This window comes from Chlorocebus sabaeus, chromosome 7 (assembly GCF_047675955.1).
Source record: "Chlorocebus sabaeus isolate Y175 chromosome 7, mChlSab1.0.hap1, whole genome shotgun sequence".
NCBI lineage: Eukaryota > Metazoa > Chordata > Mammalia > Primates > Cercopithecidae > Chlorocebus > Chlorocebus sabaeus.
The window spans coordinates 90536001-90557510 of NC_132910.1; the positions used below are offsets into that span (position 1 = coordinate 90536001).

The following is a 21510-nucleotide window of genomic DNA, read 5'->3' on the forward strand; positions in this document are numbered from 1 at the left end:
TGGACGTGGCGGGGCTGGGTCAGCCAGGGCGTTGGGCCTGGGGCGCTCGGCTCAGCCTCTCGGCAGGCTGGCTTTCTGCGCCGCCATAAAGCCCCCGACAGGCCCCACGCCTGCCCAGGTAGACCGGCGCCAGCCCGAGTGACGCGTAGCGTGTGGCCGCGAGCAGGCGACTCAGTGCGGCGGGGCGGGCGGGTGCCACACCTGTGCACGCGAGGGTGGGGCGGGAAGGTGCGCAGGCGCGCTCGGGGCTGGTGGGCGGTGGCTCGTGGGAAGTTGCGCAGCCGAACTGGCCGGCTGGGCGCGCGCGCTCGAGGTGGCGTAATCTCTCAGCCTTTCTGTGTCTCCTTTCCTCCGCCTCAGTTTGGGGCGGGTCGGGGGAATGACTGAGGAGATGGAGTCGTCGCTCGAGGCAAGCTTTTCGTCCAGCGGGGCGGTGTCAGGAGCCTCCGGGTTTTTGCCTCCTGCCCGCTCCCGCATCTTCAAGATAATCGTGATCGGCGACTCCAATGTGGGCAAGACGTGCCTGACCTACCGCTTCTGCGCTGGCCGCTTCCCTGACCGCACCGAGGCCACGATAGGGGTGGATTTCCGAGAACGAGCGGTGGAGATTGATGGGGAGCGGATCAAGGTGAGCGGATGGGGAACTGTTGGGGAGGACGGGATGACAGGTGTCCCAGCCCCACCGTGGGCTGGTCGCTGGCCCTGTGCACGGTGTGTGTGTGCTCCATTTTTTTCTCATGCTGATGAGATTGGAGTTGGGGATTGAAAGGATTCATATACTGCAAACTTCTGAGACACTGTTTTTCAGACTTCAGTGTGCATGCGATTTCCCTGGGGATCTAGTTGTTGAAAATGCAGGTTATGATTTAATAATCTCGCGGATGATGCAGGTGCAGCGAATCCGTGGACTACACTTTGAGTTCAAGAGTGTAGGGTTTATCTACCGACCCATTGACTGTGTGTCATGTGCTGGGAGTCAGTGAAATATGAACGAAGGAAAAACAGTGACATTTCGCTAGCATGGAAAACTCATTTAATCTGCAATAGTTATTAAACATTCATTTGAGCAGTGCCTTAGGTGTTGTGGAAGTAAAGCTCATTGCCTTTGAGGAAGTACTTAGGTATTCTCTTGCATACAGTTTTGCTATGGTAGTTTCTGTATGATACTGATTTTAGAAAAATCTGTTTTCCTGCAGAAATATTCTGTATGTGATAGTTCCTACTCAGGTTGCCAAAAGCATTTCTCATGATGCCACCTCAGACACAATCCTAATTCTTTATTCCCTTTAAGTCGTTATTGATGGTCCCTGGTACTGGGGACACTGAGTGACAGTAATAGTGGAGAAGGTAGTATAGGCCCCAGGGCAGGTTTGAGGTTCTGAGGGGTTGGAATGCAACAGTGAAATGAGGATCAATGACAAGGCTTAGGCCTCTTGATGGTATAAACCTTAGACACACCTTCATAGCAAGCCACCACTAAATGCCACCTGTTGATGCCACTCCTTAAAACATAGGTGGAACTACCCTGCCTTATACCACTGCTTTAAATCAGAGATCATCTTTACCTCAGTCTCTTGGTGGGGAGTGGTGGGAGAACAGGCTTGCTTCAGACATTCCTACCCCCATATCTTTGAGGCAAGAACAATTTATTTTTCAATTCCCTAATCATCGACCCCCACCCCAATGGGTTATACTGCTAATGATGGTAGAGGTCAAGTAAGCAGGGTTAAAAGAAATTAACCTTTCTTTGGTGCTTTTGTCTTTTAATTTTTCACATTAGTATTTCATGTCCCATATGAGCCCGCAGTGGTGGTTTTGGGGGTGCTTTGTATTAGGGAGTTTAGAAAGATTTGTATACTTGCAGAAGAAAAGATAGAATAAAAGGCTAAATATTTTTCACCAGAATTAGGTTTGGCCCAGAAGCCTTTGGGGTGAAAAATAATGGAACTTCTGAAGTTCGAAGGGAGTTCAGTTTGGGAGAAGCAGGGAATCTGGGAAGTACGTGGGCTTTGGAGCCCCACTAACCTGGATTCAAATCTGAACCTACGAAAGGGTAGGAATGGGCTGTGTGTCGTTACTAGGGTGACAGACTTTGCCCAAGACTGTCCAGGTTTTGAAACTGGGTCTCACATCCCAGTGACTCCCTGTATTGACCACACCAAAATAGTTGGTCACCATGGACCTTAGGCAGATTCTTTAACCTCTCAGAGTGTTTTTTTCTTCTGAAAAACTGGGATCATAATACCTTATTAGGCTGCTGTGAGGATCAGATGAGGGCATATATGAAGCACCTGGTTCATAGTTGGTACCTTTAAAAAGATTCTTTGTCTTTCCTGGTGGCTTAACATTATTTTTCCTATTTGCCACCATTAGTTCTGCAGTTGTACACCCAAAGATGAAAGCAGAGATAGTGGAGGGCATACGTAGACAGCTAAGGGGAGAGAAATTTCAAAAACAAAACAAAAACAAAACAGAAGTAGGAAAATACTTTCAAAAGTGGAGAGAATGAGGGTGGGGGAGGAGTTGGGATTTGAGGGCCCTTTATCTGTTCCTGGGTTGCTGTGTATACTTAAAGATCACAGACGAATCAGGTGCAAATTTAAGAGATCATAGTATTGAAAAAATACAAAGCATGTGCAGTGTATAAAGTCAATTACCTAACTACTGAGGTGAGTGCTGGCAGTGATAAATAAGACAGAACCACAGGTATGACAAATCTGGGAGCACAGAGTTGATAATTCTGGTTGGGAAGAGCAAGGAGAAAATATTTTTGGGGGGATTACTTCTACCGAACTTTAGCCTAACCTGCTATATTGATGTGCACTTGGATACTGAGATTGTTTTTCTTCTAAGGCCCTAACCATTGATTTGTGCCACCAGTGGTGAGACTTGAGATTTTTATTGTGGTTGAAATGACTATAGACATGTTCTGAGGTTTCTATAGTAGGAAAAGATATAGCTATGTTGGGCATTTTTTTAAAAACCACAGAGCTTAATTTTTTTTAGTGCCCTTTTTTTCTAAAACTGAAAAGTGATATAAAGAGCTTTATTCTGTGTGCTGCTTCTGCTGCTTTTCTGTTAACCTGCAATACATCTTAAGTGCTGCTGAAATGTTCGTATTATGTCTTTGGAAAATTGTAGCCTGATCTAAAATGATATTTTTCCTAGTTTCATCTTAAAGCTGGAAAGGTCTATGTTACTTTACTAGTAAAATGCCATTCTAGACATTATTTGTTTGATAAAAATGAGATATTGTGTTAAATGCTTTGATAATCGTGGACTAGAAAATTTTCAGAAAGCATGACTTAACGACAGTGCCCTTTCAGAATCCGTTAAAATGTTTTATGAAACGTAAGAAAGCCTATATCTGCTAATCCGTTCCTAAGCAATACGTGCGTGTAATTGAAAGAGGAAAATCTTGTTTGCGAAATTTCGGAAGTCGAATGAAATTATAAAATTAAATTCCTGAAATAAAAATACATTAGGCTTTTAAATTGAGACTCCTAACTCTAATCCTTATGCTCCTTCCTCGTGTGTGTATCCCCTTCATGACTAATTGTATTCCTTTTGCACAGTCATTTTCCAGTGACAGATACACACCAACCTATTAAAGCCTGGTGTTGTATTTAATCCAGCCTCCCATTAGAGGTCAGCAGTTCCTACTTGAACATTTTAGTCACTTACTTTTTTGTAGTGGTGGAAATGAAATGTTCCCATGTTAAGTGCAATTTAGTTAATATTAACATATTAACTAAAGGAAAATAATCAGGACCTCTCCCCACACTGATAAAACAAATATTTAATGAGTAATTGCTGGAAAGAAGACATTTTGATAAGCATAGAGAATTATGATACAGTACAAAGGTTAGCAAACTATGCTTGAGGGCCAAAAATGGTCTGTTGCCTGTTTTTACATGGCCACAATCTAAGAATGATTTTTTACATTTTTTAATGTTTAGGGAAAATATCGTAAGATTTCATCACACATAAAAATCATATGAAATTCAAAATTCACCTAGGTTGTACTGCTGTAATCCTTCTTATCCTTGTAGTGTCACCCCTCTCCTTTGCTTTCTGAGTCCAATTGGTTTTCCACCTGCACACTTTCTGTTAATTGTCTTGTCTTCAACATTCTAGTTCAAGTCCTTTTTTTAACCTCTCTTTGAACTGTTGGAGCAGCTTAACAGTTGCAGCAGCTCACCTGTTCTCCCAGTGCTCAATTAATCTATTTTGTACATTGTTGCCGAAATGCCAGATTAATGTTGTACTTCAAAGAGATTTATCTCCCCTGACTCAAGTGCCCTGGGTGGTTCCCCATTATATTATAAAATTTCAGCTGAGTTTTGTGGCTTATGCCTGTAGTCCCAGCTACTCCAGAGGCTGAGGTGGGAACATTGCTTAAGGCCAGGAGTTCAAGGGTACAGAGCACTATGATCGAGACACTCCAACAGAGCCAGATCCTGTCTCTGTCCCCCCCCCTTTAACACTTTTATTTTAGGTTCAGGGGGTACATATGCAGGTTTGTTGTATAGTTAAATTCATGTCACAAGGCTTTGGTGTACAGATTATTTTGTCACCCACATATTAAGCAGAGTACCAATAGGTATTTTTTCTGATCTTCCTCCTCCCACCTTCCACCCTTCCGGAGGCTCCAGTGTGTGTTCCCGTCTTTGTGTCCCTGCAGTATTTAGTTTTCTGTTCCTGCATTAGTTTGCTTAGGATAATAGCCTCCGGCTCCATGTTGCTGCAAAGGACATGATCTTTTTCTTTTTATGGTTGCATAGTGTTCCATGTTATGTATATACCACATTGTCTTTATCCCGTCTACCACTGATGGGCATTTAGGCTGATTCCATGTCTTTGCTATTATAGATAGTACTGTAATGAACATACATGTGTAGATGTCTTTATGGCAGAATGATTTATGTTCCTTTGAGTATATACCCAATAATGGGATTGCTGGGGCAAATGATAATTCTGTTTTTAGCTCTTTGAGGAATCACACCACTTTCCGCAGGGGATGAACTAATTTACACTCCCACCAGCAGTGTTGTCTTTTCTCTGCAACTTTGCCAGCATATGTTATTTTTTGACTTTTTAATAATAGCCATTCTGACTGGTGCAAGATAGTATCTCATTGTGGTTTTGATTTACATTTCTCTAATGATTAGTGATGTTGAGCATTTTTTCATATGCTTTTTGGCCACAGGTATGTCTTGTTTTGAAATGTGTCTGTTCATGTCCTTTGCCCCCTTCTTAATGGGGTTGTTTCTATTAGGAACAGATCCCATCTCAAAAAAAAAAAACAAAACTTGCAACCAGCCGGATTCCAGTGGCTCACACCTGTAATCCCAGCACTTTGGGAGGCCAAAGATCACTTGAACCCAGAAATTCAAGACTAGTCTGGGCAACTTAGTGAAGCCCCATCTTTACCAAAAATTTTAAAAAATTAACCAAGTGCAGTGGCATGCACCTGTAGTCTGAGCTGCTCAGGAGGCTGAGACAGGAGGATTGTTTGAGCCCAGGAGTTGGAGGCTGCAGTAAGCCATGATCACACCACTGCGCTCCAGCCTGGGCAAGAGAATGAGACACTGTCTCTTAAGAAAAAAAAAGTCTCCTCACACCTTCACTCTACTTCCTTCTATGAACTCTTTTAGCAACTTACCTGAACGTTTAGATGATCTCTATCTCATTTCGTATGTACCTGTCTTACCTCCCTTACTAAGTTTTATTCAGGGCAGAATCCATGTCTGGTAATTTCATAGACTTCTTCCAATGTCTAGTTCAGTTCTTTTTTTTTTCTTTTGAGACAAAGTCTTGCTCTGTTGCCCAGGCTGGAGTGCAGTGGCACGGTCTCAGCTCACTGCAACCTCCGCCTCCTGGGTTCAAGCAATTCTCCTGCCTTAGCCTCCCAAGTAGCTGGGATTACAGGCGCCTGCCACCACACCTGGTTAATTTTTTGTATTTTTAGTAGAGACAGAGTTTCACCATGGTGGCCAGTCTGGTCTCGAACTCCTGACCTTGTGATCCGCCTGCCTCGGCCTCCCAAAGTGCTGGGATTACAGGTGTGAGCCACCGTGCCCGACCTAGTTCAGTTCTTAAACCACATAGTAAGTATTCAGGGAAAAGTGTTGAATATATAGAGGCAGAGATCAGTTGATAGGGTGCTCTGGAAATCCAGAATTGAGGTGACAGGGGAAAATAAAGGAGTGATAAAAGAGGTATTTTGAAGATAAAGCCAAAGGCTTCAGTAACTGGCTTTTGGTGATGAGAAAGAAGAGGACTAGATGAGCGAGGTTGAGTCTGGGTGATGGGAGGTAGGTAGTGGAGCTAAGGGGGACTACGTGAAACATTGAATTTGGACGGGCTCTGTAACATTGTGTTTTAGTCATGTGTTTATTGAGGTGGTCCTATATTCAAATGGAAATATCTGATTGGCAGCTACAAATACCCAATTGGCACACAGGAGAAATAATTATGCACATGAAGTTGAAGTTTGGAAGCACAGATAGAACAAAATGTGGCTAACATGCCTAGAGAGAAGAGTAGAAATTTTGTTAAATTTTTTTATAGCATGATGAAGATGACATTCAGTGAATGCTGTATAAATATAAAATATCAATTAGGTTACTTGTCCTAATTTTTGTTCTGTGTTGATCTTCATTAAAAGTAAATTAATGTTTATAAGTCAAAAAATATTTTATATGAAATCACCTTGTGCCCTACCTTAAAACAGAATCAAATTGATACTTTATTTCTTAAAATGTGGTGTTGGTGGTTGGAGAGATACCAAATTGATTCTCTTGATTTGATTTGATTTGCATTGAAATTCAGTGAATGAGACTATGAGCAATTAAGGTATCTTAAGAATGCTCAGGAATCTTGTGATCTCGTAGCTCAAACTTTTGGGCAGTTGGGTTTGGTCTGAAAAAGACTTTGAATTGCTAGGATTTGGTCCTGGGGCTGGCATGGTGTAAGTAATATACGTTATCACAGACCCAGGCCTTCCTACTATCTGAAGGATCGAAGGAACCAGGTCAGAATTCCTATTGTTTTTCCACCCTGATTTCAGAAGCCTGTGATTCTCTTCTGTCACTTCTTACGAAGATGGCGGCATTGGTGTGTACATTCAGAGGTGGTGAGAAGAGAGAGAATTAGTTCTCTGGAATCAGTGGTCAAGATCTCTTGCTTTGGAGACTGTGTGAGGACTGTAAGAAAATTAGTTTAAGCAAAAAGGTAATTTATTGTTTCACATAACTAAAAAGCCTAGAAGTAAATTTCTCTGTCTGCCAGTTCCAACTACAGTCCTACATGCCCATTTCCTAAACTATGGTAGTGACAGGGAGTGCGGGGGTGCGATGCTCTGATTGTTCGGACGTAGGTTACATGCCCTCTCTGGGAGCCAGTGGTTCATGTGAATGGAAAGCAGGGGAGGGCCAATTCCCAAGGAAAATAGGGTGCTATTAATAGAAGGGAGAATGAGGGTTAGGCTGGAGAAACAACATGCATTCTCTACAGAATCAGGTAGTCTAGGTTCAAATTCTGGCCTTAAGACTTACTCATTTTGTGGCCTTGGGTGAATTACTTAAACCTCAATTTCCTCATCTGAAGATTGGGTAATTATTACATAGGGTTGTATATATTAAAATAAGAGCATGTAAAGAATTTAGCAGAGTTCCTGGAGTGTACTTGGAATGTGCTAAGCCCCAAATCAATAATAATAGTTTAAGAGTAAATGCTTATTCCTTCAGGAGAGAGATGGTAATGGGAAAACAAACAAACAAAAAACAGTGAAAGAATAGGGAGAGAGGATGGATAACCAAGATTACTGTTCCAAATTGTGTGTATTTTTTTCCTCTAAGGCAATAACTAATTGAAAAAAAAAAAAAAAAGATGAGCCCATAATGTTGCAGAAGTTAGCCCAGGTTTTAAGATTAAAACAGCCTCTTGAAAGGCTAAGTGACTGGATCAAAGTTATACAAGTTGGTAACTGTACTGGGAATACAGGTCTTGCCTCTGTGTCCGTTCTGTCACCACTTGCTCTCTTCCTTATCACCATTATTATTCTGTAATTAATCCTTCATTTAAAAAAAATTTTTGACCGGGCATGGTGGCTCATGCCTGTCATCGCTTGAACCTGGGAGGCAGAGGTTACAATAAGCTGACATCGTGCTACTGCACTCCAGCCTGGGTGACAAAGTAAGACTCCATCTCAAAAAAAAAAAAATTCATGTATACGTATACTTCCTTTATATAATACTTCATAAATCTCTAAATTTCAATATCAAGTTTTAACAAAAATGGCAACCTAGCTACTGCTAAATCCTAATAGTAGATTGTTGTTCATGACAGCTCTTTTGGTAGTTTTATTATCCAAAATGAGAAATTATCTGACTTTAAATTGATTTAATACTCTTTTTGCTTGACTTAAAATGTTAAAGGTTTTAATCCAAATTTTCCATCCCTAATTAGCGATCAAATTTCCTTCTCCCCTATTTCTTCAAAGAACACATTTTTATTCTTTCACATGAAAGATCATCTATATAAGAACAACATGAGAGCTTCTGTTAACATTTTAAGTTGTAAAACAACATCATAACTGGTATTAGTAACATCTCAAGAGAACTCTTTTTGCTTTTTTTATGTGGAGTAGAAATTTGTGCGTCTGGTGTACAGAATCAAATGGCAAATCTTTGAAATAAATTTTAGCTTTCTGGAATCTCTCTCAACCTCTACTGGTTCTGAGTGCTGCCAATTCATGTATTGGTCTGTGTTCACTTAAACCCTGTTAAAATTTTAAAATAAATAAATTTTAGCTTCCTAAGAAGACAAGTAACAAAGTTTTGTGACTATTTGAAAGGAATCCTGCCTTTAAAATGAAGAATTTGGGCCAGGTGCCATGGCTCACGCATGTAATCTCAGCACTTTGGGAGGCCGATCAGATGAGCCCAGGAATTAGAGACCAGCCTGGGCAACATGGAGAAATCCCATCTCTACAAAAAACACAAAAATTAGCTGGGTGTGATGACACACTCCTGTAGTCCCAGCTACTCAGGAGGCTGAGGTGGGAGGATTACTTGAGCACAGGAGGTGGAGGTTGCAGTGAGCCAAGATTGTGCCACTGTATTCCAGCCTGGGCAAGAGGGAGACCCTGTCATAAAAAATAATAACATATATTTTTTTGAGATGGAGTCTCTGTCGCCCAGGCTGGAATATAGTGGCGCGATGTCAGCTCACCACAACCTCTGCCTCCCAGGTTCAAGCAATTCTCCTGCCTCATCCTCCCCAGTAGCTGGGATTAAAGGTGTGTGCCACCAAACCTGGCTAATTTTTTTGTATTCTTAGTAGAAACAGGGTTTCACCATGTTGGCCAGGCTGGTCTTGAACTCCTGACCTCAAGTGATCCACCCACCTCAGCCTCCCAAAGTGCTGGGATGGCAGGCATGAGCCACTGCGCCTGGCCAAGTATATATTATGTTGTCTTTATAATGTTTAAAATGGGAATAAGATTGGTGTTAGCACATATTAGCCATTTTTCCTTAGATATTTAAGTATTAAATTGGGAAAAATTTCTCTGAAAATATTTCCTAATTTAACATTTACCAGATGAAAGCATCTCACTTCCTTGGGTCCAAAAGTGTCATTTTCTCTTCTTTTTTAAACATCATGAACCGTTCCACTAATAGCTAAGCCTCAAGAGTTTTCTAGGCTTCGCTTTTTGCCTACTGTCTGTCTGTCTGTCTCCTTCAAAGTTTTCTCTAACCTTTTATGGCCAACAGTTTTTAATCAGTTGTCCTGTCCTGTAATGGCTGGGTCTCTCGCTGCTCCTTTCCTGTCTCCTCATCTCAGTGTGCAGGCCTGGAAGGCAGCAGGCAGCAGTAGCCCTAAGCCTTCCCATCATTTAGTTATTCTGTGGCAGAAATTTTGAAGCTTCTTTTTAAATATTCCTTTATAAATGCCTCATCAATTATTAGTTACTTTTATGGCTCTCCAGTAAAGTGTAAAGAGTTATGTCAGGCTGGGCATGATGGCTCATGACTATAATCCCAAAGCTTTGGAAGGCCAAGGCAGGAGGATCACTTGAGCCCAGGAGTTTGAGACCAGCCTGGGCAACCTAGTGCGACCCCCCGCCCCAGTCTACAAAAAATTAAAAACATAGCTGGGCCTGCTGACACTCGCCTGTGGTCCCAGCTACTCGGGAGGCTGAGGCAGGAAGATTGAGCCTAGTAGGTGGAGGCTGCAATGATCCATGATTGTGCCACTGCATTCCAGCCTAGGGGAGCTGAGTGAGACCCCGTCTCAAAAAAATAAAAATAAAAAAGGGGTAATTTCATACCTCTCTGTTCTGGAAGACTTGATATGATTAGAAAGCATAGAATTTTGAACAGGATTGATGGGAAGAGGAATATTGTTTTTTTGTTTTTGTTTTATTTATTATACTTTAGCTTCTAGGGTACATGTGCACAATGTGCAGGTTTGTTACATTTGTATACATGTGCCATGTTGGTGTGCTGCACCCATTAATTCATCATTTACATTAGGTATTTCTCCTAATGCTATCCCTCCCCTCACCCCCCACCCCACGACAGACCCCAGTGTGTGATGTTCCCCACCCTGTGTCCAAGTGTTCTCATTGTTCAGTTCCCACCTATGAGTGAGAACATGTGGTGTTTGGTTTTCTGTCCTTGCAATAGTTTGCTCTGAATAATGGTTTCCAGCTTCATCCATGTCCCTACAAAGGACATGAACTCATCCTTTTTTATGGCTGCATAGTATTCCATGGTGTATATGTGCCACATTTTCTTAATCCAGTTTATCATTGATGGACATTTGGGTTGGTTCCAAGTCTTTGCTATTGTGAATAGTGCCGCAATAAACATATGTGTGCATGTGTCTTTATAGTAGCATGATTTATAATCCTTTGAGGATATACCCGGTAATAGGATGGCTGGGTCAGATGGTATTTCTAGTTCTGGATCCTTGAGGAATGACCACGCTGTCTTCCACAATGGTTGAACTAGTTTATAGTCCCACCAACAGTGTAAAAGTGTTCCTGTTTCTTCACATCCTTTCCAGCATCTGTTGTTTCCTGACTTTTTAATGATCGCCATTCTAACTGGTGTGAGATGGTATCTCATTGTGGTTTTGATTTGCATTTCTTTGATGGCCAGTGATGATGAGCATTTTTTCATGTGTCTGTTGGCTGCTTAAATGTCTTCTTTTGAGAAGTGTCTGTTCATATCCTTCGCCCACTTTTTGATGGGATTGTTTGATTTTTTCTTGTAAATTTGTTTCTTTGTAGATTCTGCATATTAACCCTTTGTCAGATGGGTAGATTGCAAAAATTTTCTCCCGTTCTGTAAGTTGCCTTTTCACTCTGATGGTAGTTTCTTTTGCTGTGCAGAAGCTCTTTAGTTTAATTAGATCCCATTGGTCTATTTTGGCTTTTGCTTTTGGTGTTTTAGTAATGAAGTCCTTGCCCATGCCTATGTCCTGAATGGTATTGCTTAGGTTTTCTTCCAGGGTTTTTAGGTTTTAGGTCTAACATTTAAGTCTTTAATCCATCTTGAATTAACTTTTCTGTAAGGTGTAAGGAAGGGATCCAGTTTCAGCTTTCTACATATGGCTAGCCAGTTTTCCCAGCACCATTTATTAAATAGGGAATAGGAAGAGGAATATTGTTTAGTCAATCTCATCTAAAAACAAAGGGTTTTCTTAAGGTTAAAACTTCTTCTTTTTTTTGGAGACAAGGTCTCACTCTGTCGCCCAGGCTAGAGTGCAGTGGCATGATTATGGCTCACTGCAGCCTTGATCTCCTGGGCTCAAGTGATCCTCCTACCTCAGCCTCCCAAGTAACTGGAAGCACAGGTGCATGCCACCACTCCCAGCTCACTTTTTTTTTTTTTTTAAGAGACAGAGTCTTACTGGTAGAAACAAAGTAGAGACAAGGTCTTACTGTGTTGCCCAAGCTGGTAGAGACAGGATCTCTCTGTGTTGCCCAAGCTGGTTTCAAACTCCTGAGCTCAAGTAATCCTCCCACCTCAGGCTCCCTAAGTGCTGGGATTACAGGTGTGAGTCATTGCACCTGGCCTGGGGTTAACATTTATCATTACCGCTTACATTTCTTGAGGACATCCACAGTTCTTTGAGGCAGGTCTAAATTCTGTGTAATCATTTTTTTTTTTTTTTTAGTTTGTTTTTATAAATGACATGCATGTCTGTTAAGGAAAATAGAAAAGTAGAAATAAAGGGAGAAATCACCTTGGAGACAAGCATTGTTAATATTTTGGTGTATTTCCTTTTTGTGTGCTTTTTATTTTTTATCTTGTGAATATAATTTGCTTAAAACATTATAAGTCATTTTTCATTGATGAAGTGATGCTTGAACATCTGTGTTACAAAAAATGTTATTAAAAGAGAAAAAAATCAGCTCTAGTTCCCTTGGATAGCTTTTATATAGGTCATCCAATTTATTACCAACATATCTTTCTAAATGCTAAATATAGAATTTCAAGGGTCTTTTCCTTTTTTTGTTTTTTGTTTGTTTGTTTTTTGTTTTGTTTTTTGTTTTTGAGACATAGTCTTGTTCTGTCACCCAGGCTGGAGTGCAGTGATACGATCTCAGCTCACTGCAACCTCCACCTCCCGGGTTCAAGCGAGTCTTGTGCCTCAGACTCCCAAGTAGCTGGGACTACAGGCACATGCACCATGCCCTGCTAATTTTTTGTATTGTTGGTAGAGACAGGGTTTCACCCTGTTGACCAGGCTGGTCTTAAGGAACTCCTGAACTCAGACAGTCTGCCTGCCTCAGCCTCCCAAAGCGCTGAGATTACAGGCGTGAGCCATCATGCCTGGTCTCAGATATATTTTATTTGCAGATATTTTCTCCCATTCTGTGAGTTGTCTCTTCACTTTGATAGTGTCCTTAGAAGCACAAACCTTTTTTTTTTTTTTTTTTTTTGAGACAGGGTCTTGCTCTGTCGCCCAGACTGCAGTGCAGTGGCATGATCTCAGCTCACTGCAGCCTCTGTCTCCCAGGCTCAAGTGATTCTCCCACCTCAACCTCCCAAGTAGCTGGGACTGCAGACACCTGCCACCACACCTGGCTGATTTTTGTATTATTAGTAGAGATGGGGTTTCACCATGTTGGCCAGGCTGGCCATGAACTCCTGGACTCATGTGATCCGCCTGCCTTGGCCTTCCAAAGTGCTGGAATTACAGGTACGAGCCACTGTGCCTGGCCCTCCACCTACCCCCGGTATTTTTTTTTTTTTTTTTAAGAGACAGGGTCTCCCTATGTTGTTCAGACTGTTTTTTTTTTTTTTAATGGAACAACATTTTGATTTCATTTTTAAAATTTTTTAAAAAGTTTTTGTGGATACATAATAGGTGTATATATTTATCGGGTACATTATATGTTTTGATACAGGCATGCAATGTGAAATAAGCCCATCATGGAGAATGGTATATTCATTACCTCAAGTATTTATCGTTTGAGTTACAAACAATTCAGGTCAAATGCAGTGGGTCATGCCTGTAATCCCAGCACTTTGGGAGGCTGAAGCAGGCAGGTCGCTTGAGCTGAAGAGTTTAGACCAGCTGCCCAACATGGCAAAAACCTATCTCTAAAAAAATAAAAAAATTAGCTGGGTATGTTGGCTTGCACCTGTAGTCCCAGCTACTCAGGTGACTGAGGCAGGAGGATTCCTTGAGCCCAGGAGGTCGAGGCAGCAGTGAGCTGAGATCGTGCTGCTGCACTCCAGCCTAGGCAATAGAGCAATGTCCTGTCTCAAAAAACAAAAAACAAAAAACAATTACATTAAGTTATTTAAAAATATACAATTATTATTGACTATAGTCATCCTATTGCCTATCAAATAGTAGGTCTTATTCATACTTTCTATTTTTTTTGTACCCATTAACCGTCCCCATCTTCCCTACCCTGAAACCCCACTACCCTTCCCAGCCTCTGGTAACCATCTTTCTACTCTCTATGTTCATGAGGTCAATTGATTTGATTTTTAGATCCCACAACTAAGTGACAACATGTGGTGTTTGTCTTTCTGTGTCTGGCTTATTTCATTTAACATAATGATCTCCAGTTCCATCTATGATGTTAGAAATGACTGGATCTCATTCTTTTTTTATGGCTGAATAGTACTCCATCGTGCATATGTACCACGTTTTCTTTATATATTCATCTGTTGATGGACATTTAGGTTGCTTCCAGATCTTAGCTGTTATAAATAGTGCTGCAAAAAACATAAGAGTCCAGATATCTCTTTGATATACTAATTTCCTTTCTTTGTGGTATATACCCAGCAGTGGGATTGCTGGATCATATGGTAGCTCCATTTTGAGTTTTTTGAGGAACCTCCAAACTGTTCTCCATGGTGGTTGTACTAATTTACATTCCCACCAACAGTGTAGGAGGGTTCCTTTTTCTCTACATCCTCCCCAGCATTTGTCATTGCCTGTCTTTTAGATACAAGCCATTGTAACTGGAATGAGATGATATCTCATGGTAGTTTTGATTTGTATCTCTCTGATGATTGTTGATGTTGAGCACCTTCTCATATACCTGTTTGCCATTTGTATGTCTTCTTTTGAGAAATGTCTGTTCAAATCTTTCATGCATTTTTTATTAGATTATTAGATTTTTTGCTATAGAATTTGAGCACCTAATATATTCTGGTTATTAATCCCTTATCAGAGGGGTAGTTTGCAAATATTTTCTTCCATTCTGTGGGTTGTCTCTTCACTTTTTTATTTACTTTGCTGCGCAGCAGCTTTTTAACTTGATGTGATTCCACTGTCCATGTTTGCTTTGGTTGTCTGTGCTTGTGGGGTAATGCTTAAGAACTCTTTGCCCAGACCAGTGTCCTGAAGATTTTCCCCAATATTTTCTTGTAGTAGTTTCATAGTTTGAGGTCTTAGATTTAAGCCTTTAATGCATTTTGGTTTGATTTTTGTATATGGCGACAGATAGGGGTCTAGTTTCATTCTTTTACATGTGAATACCCAGTTTTGCCAGCACCATTTATTGAAGAGACTGTCTTTTCCCCAGTGTGTTCTTGGCAACTTTGTCAAAAATTAGTTCACTGTAGGTGTGTGGATTTGTGTCTGCATTCGTTATTCTGTTGCATTGGTCTACATGTCTGTTTTTATGCCAGTATCGTGCTGTTTTGGTTACTACAGATCTGAAGTACAATTTGAAGGTAGGTAATGTGATTCCTCCAGTTTTATTCTTTTTGCTTAGGAGAGTTTGAGTTATTCTGGGTCTTTTGTGGTTCCATATAAATTTTGGGATTGTTTTTTCTATTTCTGTGAAGAATGTCACTGGTATTTTAATAGAGATTGCATTGAGTCTATAAATTAATCTGGTACTATGGACATTTTTTAACAATATTGATTTTTCCAATCCATTGACATGGAATACTTTTCCATTTTTGTGTGTGTATGCTTTAATTTCTTTCATCAGTGTTTTATAGTTTTCATTGTAGAGATCTTTAATTTCTTTGGTTAATCCCTAGGTATTTTATTTTACTTCTGTTATTTTGTTACTTGTTTTCTGGTTGTTTTATAGTCTTCTCTTCCTTCCTTCTTTCTTTCCTTCCTGTCTTCCTCAGGTGAAGGTAGTTTTCTCTGGTGATATGATTTAGTTTCTTGCTTTTTATTATTTGTGTATCCATTGTATATTTTTTGGCTTGAGGTTACCATGATGCTTGCAAATATTATCTTATAACACATTATTTTAACCTGATGTATTAGTCCATTTTTATGTTGCTGATAAAGACCTGAGACTGAGCAATTTAAAAAAGAAACAAGTTTATTGGACTTACAGTTCCATGTGGCTGGGGAGGCCTTTACAATCAAGGCAGAAGGTGAAAGGCGTGTCTCACATGGCAGCAGACAAGAGAAGAGAGCTGGTGCAGGGAACTCCCCTTTTTAAAACCATCAGATCTCTTGAGACTTACTCGCTGTCATGACAACAGCACAGGAAATACATGCCCCCATGATTCAGTTACCTCCCACAGGGTCCCTCCCACAACACATGGGAATTCAAGATGAGATTTGAGTGGGGACACAGTCAAACCATATCACCTGATAACAGGTTAACACTCTTTATATAAACAAACAAAAAACTAATAGAAACTGTATGCCTTAACATCATCCTTCCCACTTTTTAACTTTTTCTTGTTTCTGTTTATATCTTATTGTATTGATTATGTCTTGAAAAGTCATCATAGTTATTATTTTTGATTGGTTCATCATTTAGTCTTTCTACTTAGGATAAGAGTAGTTTACACGCCACAGTTACAGTGTTATAATATTCTGTGTTGTTCTGTGTACTTATTATTACCAGTGAATTTTGTATCTTTGGGTGATTATATATTGCTCGTTAATGTTCTTTTCTTTCTGATTGAAGTGCTGCCTTTAGCATTTCTTGTAGCAGAGGTCTGGTATTGATCAAACCCCTCAGCTTTTATTTGTCTGGGAAAGTCTTTATTTCTCCTTCATGTTTGAATGATATTTTTGCCAGATATACTATTCTAGGGTAAAAGGTTTTTTTCTTCAGCAGTTGGAAATATATCATGCCAGTCTGTCCTGGCCTGTAAGCTTTCCACTGAAATATCTGCTACCAGACCTATTGGAGCTCCATTGTATGTTATTTGTTTCTTTTCTCTTGCTGCTTTTAGGATCCTTTCTTTATTCTTGACCTTTGGGAGTTTGATTATTAAATGCCTTCAGGTAGTCGTCTTTGGGTTAAATCTATTTGGCGTTCTATAACTTTCTTATACTTGAATTTTGATATCTTCTAGGTTTGGGAAGTTTTTTGTATTATCCCTTTGAATAAACTTTCTATCTCTGTCTCTTTCTCTACCTTCTCTTTAAGGCCAGTAGCTCTTAGATTTGCCCTTTTGAGGGTATTTTCCAGATCCTGTAGGCATGCTTCCTTGTTTTTTATTCTTTTTTCTTTTGTCTCTTCTGTGTATTTTCAATTAGCCTGTCTTCAAGCTTGCTTATTCTTTCTTTTGCTTGATCAATTCTGCTGTTAAAGGACTCTGATGCATTCTTCAAGAATCTCTTCATTGAATTTATCAGGTAGTGTTCTGAACTCCTCCTCCGTGTTATGTTGAGTTTCTTCAAAACAGCTATTTTGAATCCTCTTCTGAAAGGTCACATATGTGTTTCTCCAGGATTGGTCCCTGGTGCCTTATTTAGTTTATTTGGTGAGGTCATGTTTTCCTGGATGGTGTTGATACTAGTAGATATTCTTCTGTGTCTGGACAATGAAGGGTTAGGTCTTCACTGTCTGGGCTTATTTGTAGCTGTCCTTCTTGGGAAGGCTTTTCAGAGATTTGAAAGGACTTAAGTGTCATAATCTAAGCTGTATCTGCCTTAGGCGTTACCCTAAGTCCAGTAACACTGTGGTTCTTGAAGACTTGTAGAGGTACCACCTTGATGATCTTAGACAACATCCAGGAGAATTCTCAACCAGGCAGAGACACTTGTTCCCTTCCCTTTCTTCCAAACATACAGAGTTTCTCTTTCTCTCTCTCTGTTCTGAGCCACCTAATACTGAGAGTGGAGTGACACAAGCACCCCTGTGACCACCACCACTATGACTGCACTAGGTCAAAGTCCCCTTTACTTTTGCCTCTGCACTAGGTCTAGACTGCACTAGACCTGAAGCCAGCATAGCACTGTGTCTCACCCAAGGCCTGCTGTAACCACTCCCTTGCTACTGCCTGTGTTCACTCAAGGCCCTAGGACTCTACAATCAGCAGGTGGCAAAGCCAGCCAGGCCTGTGTCCATCTCTTCAGCGTGGCAAGTTTCCCTAAGTCTTGGATTGGTCCAGAAGTGCCTTCCAGAAGTCAGGGACTAGAGTTAAAAATCTTAGAAGTCTACTTGGTGTTCTGTTGTACTGTGGCTGAGCTGGCACTCAAACTGCATGACACAGTCCTTCCCACTCTTCCCTCCCCTTTCCAAAGAGAGGAGCTTCCCACTTGTAGCCACTGCCACCCCAGGCCATGAGGAGTACTGCCAGACTACCGCCAGTGTTCCCTTAAGGTCCAAGGGCTCTTAAGTCAGGTTGTCATGAATGCTGCCTGGCCTGGGCCTTACCCTTCAGAGTAGTGGGGTCCCCTCTGGCCCAGGGCAGGTCCAAAAATGCTGTCCAAGAGTCAGGTCCTGAAATCTAGGACCCCACAGGCCCCCCTGTGGCCATGCTGGTACTTAAGGTACAAGACAAAGTCCCCTTTACTTTTGCCTCTGCTTTTCTCAAGCAGGAGTTTTGCCCTATAGCTGCCACAGCTAATTACGTGCTGAGCCTCACTTGCAGCCAGCAAGTCTCAGAGGTTCACCCAAGGCTGTCAATGTGGTGCCTGGGTATGACTGCTGGTTTTTCAAGGCCCAGGGGCTCTTCATTTAGCAGTGATGAATGCTGCCAGGACTGGGTTTTTTCCTTCAAGGCAGCAGGTTCCCTTCTGCCCAAGATGTAGTTAGAAATGTCAACTCGGAGCTAAGGCCTGGAATGAGGACCTCACAACTGACCAGTGCCCTATCCTGCTATGGCTGAGCTGGTATCTAAGATCAAGACAGTGTTGTCCCCACTCTTCCCTCTCCTGTCCTGTCCTCTCATCTCCTCTCCTCTCCTCCTCAAATGGAAGGAAGTGGTCTTTTTTGGAGCTGTGAGCTGTGCAGCCTGGGGTTAGGGAAGGGGTGATGGCAGCACTCCCTTGGCTGCCCCAGCTGGAGTCTAAGTATGTCTCCTGCCTGCCTCAGTCCACTGTCTCTAGGCCTCGTTTAGCACTAAGACTTGCCTCAGAATTGCAGTGCTTGTGGCCTAGACTGCCTTTCAAGTTTACTTGGAGACACAGAGGGCAAGGTTTGTGGGAACTCGTGTTTGGACTGCTGGGATTGGTGGTTCCCCTTTGGCTGGAACTGGGTTAAATGTTCCCTCTGTGGGTAGACATCAGCTGAGTTTGGTCTGGTTTTCCTTTTTGCTCTAACAGGACAGAACTGAGTTCAGTGCCTCACAGTTGCTGTGTTCTCTTTTTCCCAGTGCCCAGAGAAGCTCTCTGTACCACACCGCTGCTGCTGGGGGTGCGGGGAGTGGGTGTTGGCAATTCAGGACTGTTTTTTCTATCTCTTCAGTTCCTTTTTCAGCAATATGAAGTTAAAACTAGGTACTATGAGTGCTCACCTGATTTTCGGTTCTCATGAATTTTTTTTTTTTTTTTTTTTTTCTGTGTAGATAGTTATTAACTTGGTATCCTTGTGGGGGAGTTGGGGGCATGATAGGTGGAGCTTTCTATTCTGCCATCTTGCTCCACCTTCCAATTTTATTTGTTCAGGCTGGTCTTAAACTCCTGGGTTTGGTGACCCTGATGCCTTGGACTCCCAAAGTGCTGAGCCACCACACCTGGCTGCACAAATATTTTTAATTTTGATGAAGTCCAGTTTATTTTTTTCTTTGGTTGCTTGTGCTTTAGATATCATATCTAAGAAACCATTGCCTAATCCAAGGTTACAAAGAGTTAAAGTTTTAGCTCTTAAATTTAGGTCTTTGATCCATTTTGAGTTAAATTTTTATATATGGTGTGAGGTAGGGATCCAGCCTCATTTTTTGCATGTTGTCCAGCACCATTTATTGAAATGACTAATCTTTCCTGCTGTTGCATTGTTTTGGTAATCTTGTTAAAAACCAGTTGACTATAGATACATGGGTTCATTTCTGGATCCACAGTTCTCTTCCATTGATTTATGTGTTTAATCTTAGGCCAGTTTCACAGTCTTGATTAGTATAGCTTTGTAGTAAGTTTTGATATCTATAGTTTTAAGCATTTTAATTGTATGTTGAGTGTTTTTATTCTTGCTTTTTTTCTAGCCTTCTTAAATTTTCAAGGGGGCCTGGATTTCATAGACATACACATACATGTATGTTTGTTTGGAGGCTGGATCTCATAACAACATCTTTCCTAGGTTTAATATTTTAAATTAGACTAGTGAAAGGTAAAGAGGAGTATATAGTAACCAAATTTACAGGAACTAAATGCTTAACATGTTAACACCTGATATATTTTTCTCAACATTTTAAAATAAAATTTTGAGGTATAATTTTATTTAAACAAATTGGATTTACAGAAATTTAGAAAATCCTGTTTTGAAATATTTGTTCTGACACTTGTATTATAATTTAATTATGAGGTAAATGGTATCATGAAGTCTGGATCCCATAAGTAACACTGAAAAGACATTATGGAAGGGAGAAATCAAAATATTTTAAGTGAAGAGATAATAAAGACAGTGCAAGATGATTACATTTCTTAATATGTATAATTTGAATGAGATTTTCAGCTTTCTTCTTTTTCTTCCCATTTTTAGATCCAGCTATGGGACACAGCAGGACAAGAACGATTCAGAAAGAGCATGGTTCAGCACTACTACAGAAATGTACATGCTGTTGTCTTCGTGTATGATATGACCAACATGGCTAGTTTTCATAGCTTACCATCTTGGATAGAAGAATGCAAGCAACATTTGCTAGCCAATGATATACCACGGATTCTTGTTGGAAATAAATGTGATTTGAGAAGTGCCATTCAGGTACCCACAGACTTGGCACAAAAATTTGCTGACACACACAGTATGCCTTTGTTTGAAACGTCTGCTAAAAACCCCAATGATAATGACCACGTGGAAGCTATATTTATGACCTTGGCTCATAAGCTTAAGAGCCACAAACCATTAATGCTTAGTCAACCCCCTGATAATGAAATTATCCTGAAGCCTGAACCAAAGCCTGCAACGACGTGCTGGTGCTAAATAACAGTCTTTATTATATTATCTAATTTTGGCTAAAGAAATACTTTTCAAGTATGACAGTAATAAGTCATAAGATTTATTCTCAACTGTAATGGGTCATCTTGACACTTCGCTGTTTGTCATTGTCACGCTTTTGTATTTTGTATCTACTTAAGTTTGTCACTGTGACAACACAGGAAAAGTTGGTTTTCAGGTGAGATTGAAAATGAAGCAAAGATAGGATGAATCTGAACATCTCTCCATCTAGAGCCCAGTGAAGGAAGCTTCAAATGAGAACATGATGGAATGTAAAGAATCAGTAACCGTTCCATGTTGTGTTCCTGGAATTGGAATAAAATATTAAAGGTTTAGCACACACCTAATAGTATGTCCTTTAAATGGGAAGTGTTCTTAATAGGGTAAAAACTGGTATTTGCCTCTCCCCAGAGTACTTTTTTTGTTTTTTGGTAGAGACAGGGTCTTGCTATGTTTCCCAGGCTGGCCTTAAGCTCCTGGGCTCAAGCAATCCTCCCACCTCAACCTCCGCAGTAACTGGGACTGTAGGTACTCACCGCTGCATCTGGCCTTTCTTTGTTTTACTAACATATTTAGTTTTGTTATTATTGGTATGTTTTAGAGCTAACACTTTAGTTCCAGTGGGATAAGAAGGCACAGAATGTTTCCTGGTTCCCAGTCCA

General features: G+C 40.8%; 1 protein-coding gene across 2 annotated transcripts; it reads left to right on the plus strand.

The window, feature by feature from the left end:
- The first annotated feature begins 8 nt into the window (after positions 1–8).
- RAB33B (RAB33B, member RAS oncogene family) lies at positions 9–21193 on the plus strand. 2 transcript variants are annotated; one of them, XM_007999833.3, is made up of 3 exons: positions 9–118; positions 361–628; positions 20393–21187. In XM_007999833.3, exons 2-3 carry the CDS (start codon positions 380–382, stop codon positions 20831–20833), a joined length of 690 nt encoding a protein of 229 aa, XP_007998024.1. In that variant the 5' UTR covers positions 9–118; positions 361–379; the 3' UTR covers positions 20834–21187. The 2 variants fall into 2 exon arrangements, with proteins under 2 accessions (XP_007998024.1, XP_072873742.1); XM_073017641.1 differs by lacking the exon at positions 9–118 and having other exon boundaries at positions 273–628; positions 20393–21193.
- Positions 21194–21510: the final 317 nt, after the last annotated feature.